Source organism: Pipistrellus hanaki (assembly GCF_964339955.1).
Source record: "Pipistrellus hanaki genome assembly, chromosome: 1".
NCBI lineage: Eukaryota > Metazoa > Chordata > Mammalia > Chiroptera > Vespertilionidae > Pipistrellus > Pipistrellus hanaki.
In genome coordinates, this window is record NC_140503.1 from 16,491,967 (window position 1) to 16,505,797 (window position 13,831).

The window sequence follows — 13,831 nt, forward strand, 5'->3', positions numbered from 1 at the left end:
ATTATAGGAACTGTGGTATGTTGTATGCAATCTCTCTCTTAACCCCTACAACCGCCCAGTGCTGTAGGTACTCTGATTAAATCCTTTTTTTTTTTTGGCAAGAGAAAGCTAGACTAAGAGGGGTTAAGTAACTTGCCTCTGGACATATATCTAGTTAAAGGCTAAAACTAGGACTGAAAACCTTGGAAGTCTGATTCTGGAGCTTAATCAAATAACCACTATGCTATTTGCCTTCCCCATTTAAACAAAGTATATTTAATTTAGCTTTTCTATCTTTAAAATGGGATATTGATTGCAATTCAATTTATAGTCCTAGTGAAATGATCAATACAAAGAGAAGTAATCATGGGTGTTCTTAATTTCTTCAAGGTAAGCACCTCTGCTAACTCTAGGTTCTAGTACTGCTATATTACATACGGAGAACATTGACAAGCTATCATTTACTACTATACTTAGTTCATTTGATGATATGATATTACTAAAATTATAGGATCAAGCACTAGGGCTTTTTAAAAATCCTCTTCAGGTGTTTCTTTTGTCATTCATCCTTTTCCTCATATAAAATAACTATTCTGTTTTATAGTACTTCCCCATTCCCTCCCCCCTTTTTTTCCTGCTTTTCCTTACCATTTTTTTTCTTGGTTTTCTTAAGTGGTGTTTTAAAGAAAATAAAACTGTAATTCTACTCATAAAGTGGAAGGTGTTTTAGGACTTAACTAACAAAAATATTTCAACTGATAGAATTTGGTGGAGTTGGTGGAATTTCTACGATATCTATTTATCTGAACTTTTTTGAAACAAATGAGATGTCAGTTTAAGAGGACTGTGAGCCAAATATGAGAAGTAATTTGCTTTATGGAAAAACTAACTCTTTTAGTCCTGTTATAGGGCCTGCTATAATGCTGGTTTACTTAAATTTTATTGTCTAATGCTGCTGATTTATATAATATTTGTTGTGTTTACATATATTTAAAGGATGTGTGGCCTTAAAATCCTAATTGTATCAAAAAGAGTCATATGTTACCAAGGAAATATTTATTCTATATTTAAATATTTATGTCAGGACAACTTGTTTTTGGTCAAGTAGAGATATAAAAACAGAAACATTTGGATCATGCTATAAGGTATATAAACCTTATTATGGTTGCTTAAATTTTCCTTCTATCTAACATATTCTGAAAAGCATCCAATTTTTTAATAGGCTTTCAGTCATTGAATGATTGTTTCTCTTAGAGACTAATTCAATCCACGTGATGGGTGGAGATAAATTTAAAAGAATGGACATTTTTTCAGTTTTTTTTTAAGACCACATTAACGCCCCCCCTCTCACCCCCCTCCATTGTGGGTCTCTTTCTGTTTATACCTTCTGTTGTTTCTTTTCTGTAAACTTGAAAAAAAATAAAGAATACCCAAGAACATAACATTTACTCTCACCTCAAAGAAACCACCCTTGGGTGTTTGTTAAGATCAGTTCTTTGCTTTATAGTTCAGACGTCCATGGGAGAGTGTCGGTCCTTGTAAAATGTTTTAAAAAATGGATTAATTCTAATTCTTTGCCATTTGTTGAAAAGTCCTCGGGGATATCGGTATTATTTCTAATTACAATTTTCTTTTTCCAGTCACTATACCTATTCTACTTTAGTAAATGTCTGTAGTGTTTGAAAAGGCAAGGACAGACACTTACTAAACCACCATCATTATAAAACAGGAAAATGTCTGAATTGAAGATATATCATTTTTCCAGACCAGTCTTTGATAATTCAGGAGCTTTCCCGTAACACTTGGTCTGAGTATTCATTTATTTGTAGAGCAAAAAGAGGATAGGCATTGGATCAAGCCAATTTTTTTTTTTTTGAATTAGAATGATTAGGAATAATTTCCTTGAAAATATAGGGAGAGAGGGCATGAAAGTTGGGTGGGGTTTAGACAGTGAGATAGTAGATGAGAGAAAGGTTGGTTATGAGAACACAGCATTCCTATTTATGGCATGTGGTTGGCACTCATTACCATTTTTCAGATGCTGAATGAATTACCTGATGATGTTTCTTAAGGGAGAGATGTGCTCACACATAAGGAAATATGGAAGTATTAGAGAATAGGAATAGATAGATATCTTTTGTAGAGGGATAGGGTAGTTTTAATAGAACATTTCTAGAAAGAAGTCCTGCAAAAATATCACAGGTTCAACAAAAGTAGGAATTGAGGGGAAAAAAATTGTATTTACAATTGTAAAATCATTGACAACCTTTGAGTACAGTTTTATCAGTAATAATGCAGAAACAGATGGCAGTGAGTTTATAAATGAGTTGCTGTGAAGGGAATCAGGGTAGCTGGCATAGACAACCTACTTATTGTGGGACTTTGTTATCATCATGAGATATAAAGGGATGAATCCATGATTAGTTTCTATCATTTCTACACCAATCATTAATGAGACAAAATGGCCCCCATAGTATAAAGTTAAAGAAGGATAAATGAGACAAAAAATTAAGTTTCTGTGTAATTACATCAAACCCACTGTGAAATACATTGCTAGGAGCAAGACTGAGGAAAAGAAACAAGCAAAATATGAAGTAAACTGGTTTAATCGAGGCTTCTTGGGAGTCAGCTTCCAGAGATTCTAGCAATGATAGCATTTGAGAGTTAATTCATGTCTCTGTATTTTAGCTAAATATTTACATTGTACATACACATATATAAAAACATTATATTTATATACACACACATATATACATATATATTTACATAAATAGAAATGTTAAATCATGTTTTGGAATTGATTGAGTACTTGGTATGAATGTATCTTTTTAAACCCTTAAGTTTTAGATAGTTAACTTTTGTATGTTATAGTGAAAATTTTCATTTAGGTAAATTTCAGAGAAAAATCCACTTTTAATAGACTATTCTTTCTCTTTTTTAGTTTTTTTCATCTGGTCCTGACATTAATTATGACCCACATCGCTGGTTAGCAGAAAGCAAGGTAATTGATCTTTGAATCTTAAAGTTATCATAACGTTTATGAACTTCAAGGTGTCTATTTGGGCTAGCCATATATTTTTGTCATATAATGAACATGTTAAGCTGTAGTACTTTATTGCTGAGAGAGATTATCATAATGCATTTAGGAAGTTTCCATGTTCCTTTGTCTTAACATTGAAACATTAGCTTAAATGTATAGGGACGGGATGGGACAAAAACGGAAGGTAAAACTGTGGAAATATTTAAACTCGATCGTCAGAGAGACAAGTTCTTCTGCCTTTTCCTCTGGATAAAGCAATGTCTCTGGAGTGTACAAAGGTCAGGGCAGCTGTAACGACCCTTCATTACACATATATACTTGTATTTTATTTCTTAAATTTTATTTCTCAAAGCCTGTCAAATCTCTTTGGCCTAAGCCAGTGTTTTTCAACCTTTTTTGGGCAAAGGCACACTTGTTTCATGAAAAAAATCACGAGGCACACCACCATTAGAAAATGTTAAAAAATTTAACTCTGTGCCTATATTGACTATATATAAAGTAATTCTCTTGAATAGGAATCAAATAAACACAAAGAAAGTATTTTATAATTACTTTATTATGAAATATTATGTAAACAAAATAGTGAAAAATTATAAAATTCTTGTCTTGTCTGCACCTACGGCACACCAGGCAACATCTCGCGGCACACTAGTGTGCCAGGGAACAGCGGTTGAAAAACGCTGGCCTAAGCAAATCCCTTCACCTCTCTGGGTGTCCTGTTTCCTTATTTACAAAATTGGAGGAATTAACTTAAAGTTCTGAAGTTAACTTTCTTGCTTCATGGTATGTTAGCATTATGTTGCAAGTTTAATGGAAGATAAGCAAAAATAAATAAAATTGGAGAATTTGCTAATACTCTATACTTTGGGTAATTATCAATTATCTTCATAGATCAGCTTGGAAATTTAAATTATTGAAATTTATGTATATATAAATTAAAATATATAGAAAATTATGACCACATATGATGTAGATTTGTTTATTTGAGTATCAATACTTAAGAACTTGCATTTATTTTTAGACTAGTTTTATTTCAGCTTTAACATAATGTGCAAAATCTTCCATCCTATTTAAATTCTATAAGAAAACCAATTATACTGTAAACCTGACCAATTGTGGTCCAACTTAGGGTATTACTACAAAGGAAGAACCTTGGAGTTTGTACAGTGGCCTTTTTAAAAAATATGAGAAAAATGAAGTTTCAGAGAAGAGTGTGACTTTTTCAGAATGGGAAAATGGATCACATGGCATGTGCACTTAGTGTTCTTACCATTATGTGTATTGCCATCCATAGCAGTGGTTCTCAACCTTTCTAATGCCGTGACCCTTTAATACAGTTCCTCATGTTGTGGTGACCCCCAACCATAAAATTATTTTCGTTGCTACTTCATAACTGTAATTTTGCTACTGTTATGAATCATAATGTAAATATCTGTGTTTTCCAATGGTCTTAGGCGACCCTGCTAGCGGTTCTCAACATGTGGGTTGAGAGCCACGGCTGTAGAGCTTAAGACCATCAGAAAACTCAGATATTTACATTACGATTCATAACAGTAGCAAAATTACAGTTATGAAGCAGCAACAAAAATAATTTTGTGGTTGGGGCTTGTCACTACATGAAGAACAGTATTAAAGGGTCATGGCATTAGAAAAGTTGAGAACCACTAATCTAAAGTCTTCTTTCAGCCAAGAGTTATTGATTGTGTACATTTTTGTGTATAGGCAGACACTGGGGATATAAGTGTTAATAAGCCATGGAAGTTAATCGGGGGGGAATGGTGATGTAAACAAATTTGAAGTCTCCTTAAGATGTGTTATATTGTAGAAAATGACAACATTGACAGAACACAAGAGAAGGAAGAACTCACTCTCATGTTTGTGCTGGGAGGATGGGAGGCTGTGAAGCTGCCAGCATGTCTCAGAGGGCTTCTACAATTGTGTTATATTTAAACTTGGTCATACAAAAAATTTGTATTAACAAAAAAATTATCGATATAAAATGCAAATATTTAAGTAAACACAGAATAATGCTCAAGATGGGTGGGTAGGGTACAGGTAGGAGGTGGTGGACAGTCAAGATTTACCTTTGAAGGCCAGATAGGCATTAGAGAAGCTCCCTCAAAAAAGTTCTTAAGCTCTAGCTGGTTTGGCTCAGTGGATAAACACTGAACCTTGGACTGAAGGGACAATTCCAGTCAAGCTGCACATGCTCAAGTTGTAGGCTCAATCCACATTGTAGAGTGTGCAGGAGGCAGCTGGTTAATGATTCTCTCTCATTATTGATGTTTCTATCTCTCTTTCCTTCTCCCTTCTTCTCTGAAATCAATAAAACATAAAAAAGACACATAAAATTGTTTTAAAAATTCTTAATAAGAAACTAACAATATTATGATTAAAAATAGAAATTTATCCAACCTTGTAAAATTTCTATCCTGCTTTAAGAACTGTGATCCTAATTGTTCTAACCATTTTTGATAGAACCAAATGCAAGTCTGCATTTATGCCACCTGCACAGGAAATCTAGACTATGCATATTTTGCTGTCCTAGAATTTTTTTGACTAGAAACTTCTGTTGTGCATTAATAAAGCATTTATCTTTTTTCTTTTCCCCAACTCCACAGTTTTGACAAGAGCAATGTACTTGGAATTTTCTTTCAAGTTAAAATCTTTATCATTTCTGAACAGAACACTTTTACTGCTGTTGTTCAGCTAAATTATGAGAGCCAGAGATGACTCTTGATCACGGCTCTTTAATTTGGGAGCTAGTGAGCAGTTTTCCCTTATCATTTAATGGGATTGAACTTCTGATCAGACAGGTTTTAATACTGCATGAGACAACTGTTCCTTTACTGCGTAAAAGGGTCCTGATAAGCTCCCCACACTGGCCAGCGGACTGGGGAGGAATTGAACCTATTTGTGGAGAGATGGATTGGGTTATTGATGGGCCACAATACTGTAATTCCCACGAACTATGAGTGAATAGCTCTATAAGTATTGGAGATAAGATCTGAAATCAAAGGACAAAAACTGTATGGAAAGTGGAATTGCTATTCAGCTAGTCCATGCTGACATCTTGCAGTATTAGAAGGACCTCTGAGGGCCTTTGGTAATTGTTTTCATAAATCTGCCACATGAGTTTATTCTTTTAGTGTTAATCCTAAAAGAACTAGAGGACTGAGTGGGGATTGTGTCACTATTGCTTTGTTGGCATAGCACACACATGAAGTCTAACCTGAGTTGGACCCAGGCTCACAGATAAAATAACCAATGAGTGGTCAGAATACGGCGTTGTGGGTGGAAGAGGATCGATGTGGTGGTTAAGGAATGCCAGGCAAGGAATTCACAGGGATTAGGTATTTGTTTTGTCATAAATATTTTTAAAAAATATTTTTTATTGATTTTTTACAGAGAGGAAGGGAGAGGATAGAGAGCTAGAAACATTGATGAGAGAGAAACATCGACCAGCTGCCTCCTGCACATCCCCTGTTGGGAATGTGCCCGTAACCAATGTACATGCTCTTGACTGGAATCGAACTGGGACCCTTCAGTCCACAGACCGACTCTCTGTTCACTGAGTCAAACCAGTTTCAGCTGTCATAAATCTTGATAGCAGATGTAGAGACCAAATTTTATTCAGTTTAGCGGAGAATTTACTGAGAAACTACTGTGTCCTAGATGCTATGCTGTATGCTCCAGAAATAAAAATGAATTAAGACATGATCCTCTTGAGGAACATGTTTTGTCTAGAGAAGCTGACACTTATGAAAATAATTTTAATATCACATGTATCGGGGCTGACCAGCAGATCCTGAGCAACAGATGAATGGTTACTCTGACACACATTTACTGTGAAAGAGAGGCTAGGAGACTGCCTGGCTAGAGAGACTAGATAGTCTCATTTCCCTTCCTCTTCAGGCTTTTTGGTAACAACAGTTTGAGCTAAAACTGACTTTTAGAACTATCAGAAAGGTAAACATTCTTGGGAGGATACAGGCATCAGCAGTACCCTTAAGCATAAAGATTCCTGTAAACACCTGAGGGAGGGCCAGTGCGTACACAGACTTGTTTGGAAAGGTCAAGGAACAATTAGGGGCTGTCACCTTCAGCCATCTCCCCTAGAAAATCCTTTTGGAATTTCCTCCTTACAGACTTGCCAACTAAGTCTTCCATGCTCCTCCACACACATGTAAGAGGTACACAGAAGCTGCTGTGGAGGCTGATGCTAGATGGATTTTGAATCTAGCCAATCAATTATGATTCCAATATTGCTAACTTTATTAGCAATACTCTTTTTATTCAAAAAAAATTTTCCCTTGGCTTTTAGCTTTGACTCCTTTCTTTATGATTTTAGTATATTATTATACTAAATATCAGTAAGGATATTCTTATAGATTAAAAATACTATTTTGATTGTTTTACTGGATAATTATAAATATTCCCACCTTATTGCAAGTTATCAACTATAAATAAGGCAACTATTTCCTTACTGATAAATTCCATCTCTTTTGGTTTATTTAATAATACTTGTTGATGTAGTTAAATAAATGAGGCTATTATGTAATCTATAAAATGCTCTTGTGAGTGGTTAATAGAATGGTGTTTGCACTGTGATTAATAGCCTTGTCAGCTAATTATTATTTGGTATTGTTAAAGTTATTCCTATAGTGTGTTTCAAGCTGTTTCTTCAAGACACTTAATAAAGACTGTGGGTGTTTTTCTAACAGATACTGATTCTCATAATTGATTATTGGTTGATTAAATTTCCATAACTTAAGTATTGTGTTTTGTAGAATTAAGAATATATTCTGCATACATATTCAGTTTACAGAAAGCATCTAGCTACAATCTATTTTTAAAAATTTGTCTGGCAGTGGAATAAAGGCTTCATATGAATAAATTAAAGCCATAGTCATATTGTATTAGTCTGCTCGGGCTACCATAACAAAATACCACAGACTGGTTGGTGGCTTAAACAAAGACATTTATTTTCTCACAGTAATAAAGGTTAGAAGCCCAAGATTAAGGGGTCAGGATTGGTTTTGTTAAGCCCTCTTTCTGGCTTGTAGAATTCCACCTTTCTTGAAAACATGGGTGGGGTGGGATGGGATGGTTTGGGAAGTTGGCTGGAAATCAGAAAGAGTGGTGAGAGAGTGCAAACTTGCTATAAGCCTTTGTGTCGCTTGAGGGTCCCACCCTTATGACCTAACTTAATCTTAATTACTACACTAAGAGTCCTATCGCCAAATACAGTCACATGGAAGTTTAGAACTTCAACATGTGAATTTTGAGGGGACGCAATCCTATCTAATAAAAGGGTAATATGCAAATTTACCATCACTCCATCACAAAGATGGCGGTGCCCATAGCCCATAGTGGCCAGGGTGCTGGACTCTGGCGGCGTAACCCTGGTGACAGGACCCAGCATCCTGTGAGCCCTGGCCCACAGAGAGGGTGAATGGGTGGGCCCCTGGCCAGAGGCTGGCCAGGGCCAAAACACTGGTGTCGTTGCAGGCTGGGCTGAGGGAACCCCCTCCCCCCTGTATGAATTTTATGCACTGGACCTCTAGTTTAGTTCATAATAAAACATATCATGCCTGATTACTGCTTTGTTTCAGAAGGTTTTTTGGAAGTTTATTATTTTGTTTTTACCATAACCAATAGGATTATTGCTCTGACAAAACAGATTTGCTGTTTCTCCATTATTATTGTTAGTAATAGTTAACATAAGCCAAAGATTGTGATGTAGCGAATAGGAAAGGGAAATATGAAGAACAGGTTAAATATTAAAGATAGTGAGATTAGCATCTATGAAAAAGAGAGTTTCTCTGATTACATTTTCTCAGCTTTTCAAGGTGGAGGAAGGCTGACTTTATCTCCATAGCCTATGGAGCATCTCTCTATCTGATTAGTTAGACCATGGGGATGTGTATTTTTAGGAAGCAAAAATAGGAAAAAAATTTTGAATCTCTGAAATAAAACCCTTTTATCAAATATCTAGTTTTATTCCAGAGTGATTTTGATTTTTAAATATTTTACTAAAATGTTTCATATACCTAATTAGGAGGCTAATTGTGTTAAGATTAGGAGTTTAGTAGGCCATATTTTTCTGTAGGATTGCCTTTGCAAAGATGATAGACTACACAAAATTTCCATAAAAATCTAAGAACGTGGCTTAATTTCACACCAACTTTTAACTGATGTGAACCATAGTGTATTTTTCATTCTGCTTAAGTTTGTTAGTTATTGTCTGTATTTGCTTATGTTATGATATTTTCCCAACTATTTTGAAATACTACTGTTTTCTAGATTTGTACCTTGCTTTATTTTTTTAATTAGTTGTAAATGTCATTTTTTTAGACTAAGCTTCAATGGCTCTGTGAGGAACTGAAGGAGAGAGAAAACAGGGAGAAAAGTCTGCGGCACGAGCTAATGCTGTGCAAACAGCAGCTCAGGAATATGACTGAGAACAAGGAATCCGAGCTCCAGTGTCTCCTGGAACAGATAGAAAGGCAGGAGCTGCTTCTGGAAGAAATACACCAAGAGAAGAGAGGTGTGTTAGCTGCTCTTACTCTCACTGTTCTTCCTTTGTCTTCCTGGAATCCAGCAGAGGGAGAAAACCTATTTCTCTCATCTCCAGCTTAGATTATTGCTGTACTAGAGGCCCAATGCCGGCACCAGCTTCCCTCTGGCACCCGGACTTTGGGGTTCCCTTTGGCTGCCGGCACCTCGGACCCAGTCTTCCCTCTGTCCTCTGGCAGGCACCCGGGACCTGGGCTTCCCTCACAGCCTTGGCTTCGTCCAGAAGGTCGTCCGGAAGGATGTCCAGTTTAATTAGCATATTATGTTTTATTATTATAGATTCTTTTCTTTTTTCTCTCCTGTCATCATTTATGGGTGCAGAAGGGAAAATTGTTCCCACCCTGAGAGTGTTTTCATTAGCTACTATATTCCTCTTGTTTACACAGCTCGTGTCATTGGAAAGTGTTAATTTGGTAAGACATGTTTGTTCTTCCCTGGTAAGATACCAAAATTTATACTTGACTTTAGTAAAATACCTATTAATTCATTCAACAAAGACTTATTTTATTCATATTTTGTCTTCGGCACTATTATGGGTGCTGAGGATACATTAGTGAATAAATTAGAAAATATCCTATTATTGTCTACCTTATATTGAGAGGGTGACAGAAAATAAGTGTAAATAGGTAAATTATATGATAGAAGGCTACAAGCACAATGGTGGAAACAATTGAATAAGGGAAAGAGAGTTTGGGAGAGCAGTGGCAGAGTGTAATATGTTTAATATGTAGACAGTACTTAATTCTAAGAGTTAGACAAGGACTTGGGAAACTACTTTTCTCTTTAGTTATACTAGAGAGGGATCATGACAGGAAGAAGAAAAACAGCATTTATATATGGGGATCCTAAGTGTATCCTATGTTGTGCTGGCCATAGGCCTTTTCTTTTACTAGTGAACTTCATGAATTTAAGATCCATTTTAAAAAAACTTAATAAAGTGTCCCATTAAGGAAAACTAAGCATATGACATATAGTTATCTTCTTCAAAATAAATTTTTTTGTTTTTCATTTTAGTCATCATGGTTATTCCCTATATTTAAAATTGTTTATTACTCTACTGTAGTGATTCTCAACTTTTTTCATATCAGGTCTATTTTATATTCATAAAAGAACTCTTTTGAGTTCTCAAAAATTTTATTGTGCATTATATATGTCAATACTTACCATATTAAAATTAAAACTAAGAATTAAAAGATAGCTTTTAAGGTAATAATTATAAATTCATTCCATGGAACATAAAAATTAATGAAATATAATTATTTTCCAAGACAAAAATATTGAAAAGTGGCATTGTTTTACACTTTTATAAATCTCTTTAATTGTGGTTTTAGAAGATAGCAGCATTTTCAGTTTGTTCAATGCCTTATCAATGAACCTGGCATGTAGTTGATATGTCAGATATTTGTGAATGCGTAAATGAATAGTAAATGGATGACTGCTGCACAATTAATAGGGGAGCCATTATATTTTAGTGAAAAAAGAAATCACAATGAACTCTGTAGGACCACAAGAAAAATATGTAAATATTTGGCAGAAATTTAATTGAAGTGATTTATAATTTTTTTAAAAATATATTTTTATTGATTTTTTACAGAGAAGAAGAGAGAGGGATAAAGAGTTAGAAACATCAATGAGAGAGAGTCATTGATCAGCTGCCTCCTGCACACCCCCTACCGGTGATATGCCTGCAACCATGGTACATGCCTTTGACCGGAATCGAACCCAGAACCTTACTGAGCCAAACCGGTTTCGGCTATAATTTGTTTATTACACTTTGGGATTATAACAATATTTGTCTTTATAATATTGAAGTTATGTGTTACATTTTATAGTAGAAGTATTTAAACCGATTATATTTCTATTCACTTCACAATGATATTCTCTAAGAGCTTTGCAATTTATTCAGGGACACTATGACATTGTTAGTAGTAATTCTAGCTCCATTGTGTACTCTTATTAGAGTTAGCTCCGTAGCATAACATGTAAAAACTTTTTAAAAATACATGAATATAAAAAATGTAAGAAAACAATAAGAAAAATATGTGTATGTCTTAGTTTGTTTTTAATAGAATGAATGTAACTTTTAGAGTATTATATTTTAGTTGCTATGGATTGTAGACAAGCTTAAGTATGACTATAAATGTTGAACAGAAAGATCAAGGAATGCCAGAGTTTGAACAGGTGAAAGAAAAGTTAGCTGGTGTAGCAGGATCCCAGAAGATATGACAGTGGATGATATCAAAAGTAAAGGTGGAGAAGTGAATTTTCAGAAAGGACAAAGCTAGAATTAGGCATTTATTCTCCTATTACCTTTTTAGCACTTAATACACTACTATTTTTGGCAGTTTCACATCATATTTTGAATGGTGGTTCTTTATTTTGACTATTAGCTCCTTAACATCTGTGATTTGGTTTAATTGATATTTGCTTTATAGATGATTCATACCCTTTGGAGAAAGGTTGGAATGGGAAATAGCTCCACGATTTGCTATGTAAAATTGAGAGATCTGTTTTAGTAGAAACATTTTGAGTTTTAATTCACATTTTAGAACATTTTTCATGACAATTTTTTTTTTTTTTTTTTTTTTTTTGCGCACGGTGCTTCAAAAGGATAATACATTCATATGTGGATATCCAAGGCATAGAGTCAGCTTAGTGAAAAATCTGATATATATATCATATATATATGATTTTTCTGGCCTTACAGAGGGTTCTGAGGATGAGTACCTTTATTAATAATAGAGATATGGTAAAGTTTTTTTTGGTGCTTTTAAGTTGTGTGTGGTTCAAAGCATTGACTCTAAAACACATTCTTCATTTCAGAAGGTTCTCATGTAGCTGACTTGTTTCTATTAATGGTGATCTCTTTCAAGGCCTTTCCTTTGTTTTCACTGTTCCCAGAGTTTTGAGAAACTCCATTCAGCTGATTTCTATTTTTTTCCCTTGCTTTCTTTGAATCTTGTTATACTTCCTCAATTTTTGGGTGGCATAACAGATGATACCTTCCTAGGATAGAGACTAGGAAGGGACTTATAAACTGTAGGAATTTTCCCTAGAAGTTGGCTAGACATGGGATGGCATTGTGTTTTTTTTTGTGTGTGTGTCTGGCAATACTGTAACAGTTGCCCTCAGGTTAACATCTCTTTGCCTTCTGCTCCAGCTATAGAATGACTCAGCATATCTTAACAAAAAAGCACATTCCTCTTGTGAAAGATGTAAGATTTAGCTAAGATGTCAGAATACTTTGAAGCTATGAGGTTACCAGAAACTAAAATGCCTGTGGCAGATAGGAGTCCTTTCTTCCAAGGTACTCTGAAGGGGAGACTCCACTGTATGATTTAGTTGCAGTGAAATGCTAATGATTATGACCAAATATAGAAGTTAGTTTTTTTAACTGAAATTATGAACTCACTTAAATAAGGAACTGGTCTTGGATTCCAGGTATTTTTTTGTAGCTGTGGCTATGAAATGTGAACATCCACAGAGATATGTTTCTAAGTAATACCATCTCTTTCCTCCATGTTAGTGACACCTCTGATGGATTCTCTTTAATATTTGTATCTTTGTGGTGGTGAGGTGGAAATGTTATCTAGGATAGTACAGGGAAGAGAAAATGACTGCTGTGTATGTGATATGACTTCAGAGATATTCTTTAAACACACCAATTCTCACAATATTTCTCTAAATATGTTTATCACAATGGTATTCATTAAGGGAGGAGTAGGAGAGGCAAATGCAATTTCAGTGAAATACCTTGTTTTCAAGCAAACATTCTTCATGTAAGAGTCATTCTGAAAACATTAACTGTTAAAGGAAAGAAAATATAACTAGTTAATATGTGGTTACATTCCAGTTGGAAATCAAAATGAATGCAACTCTAGCCTAATACACTTATATTGCTCTGTAGTGTTCATATCTTCATGTGATGCTCATATTAATTTTCTACCTAAATCTACTTAACTCACTTTTCTGGTCCTTTTCTTTATTTAAGCAGATAAATAATCTAATTAATTATTAAGAGAGAATAAAAATGCTTTGATTTAAATACATTAAGAATAAGAGATAATAAGAATTTGGAATATTTTTCATCTTTTGGGGTTTGAATTCAGTACTTTTTATATTGTTCCCATAAGTATGTACTCTTTTTCTTTTGGAATGTGTGAAACAAACTCTTCAAATGCCCTTTCTGGCACAGGGTCTTCTTAGGATTTGCTCTCTGATGTTGTGCAGCTG

At 34.7% G+C, this 13,831-nt stretch overlaps 1 protein-coding gene across 3 annotated transcripts in view; it reads left to right on the plus strand.

Annotated features, from left to right (window-relative positions):
* The window catches only part of CEP128 (centrosomal protein 128), a 313,428-nt gene that overhangs the window by 135,345 nt on the left and 164,252 nt on the right, over positions 1-13,831 (plus strand). For all 3 annotated transcript variants that reach the window (XM_084891426.1, XM_084891427.1, XM_084891428.1), the window contains exons 19-20: positions 2,921-2,980; positions 9,377-9,569. In XM_084891426.1, coding sequence (XP_084747552.1) covers positions 2,921-2,980; positions 9,377-9,569 — 253 coding nt within the window. The remainder of the gene's footprint in view (positions 1-2,920; positions 2,981-9,376; positions 9,570-13,831) is intronic.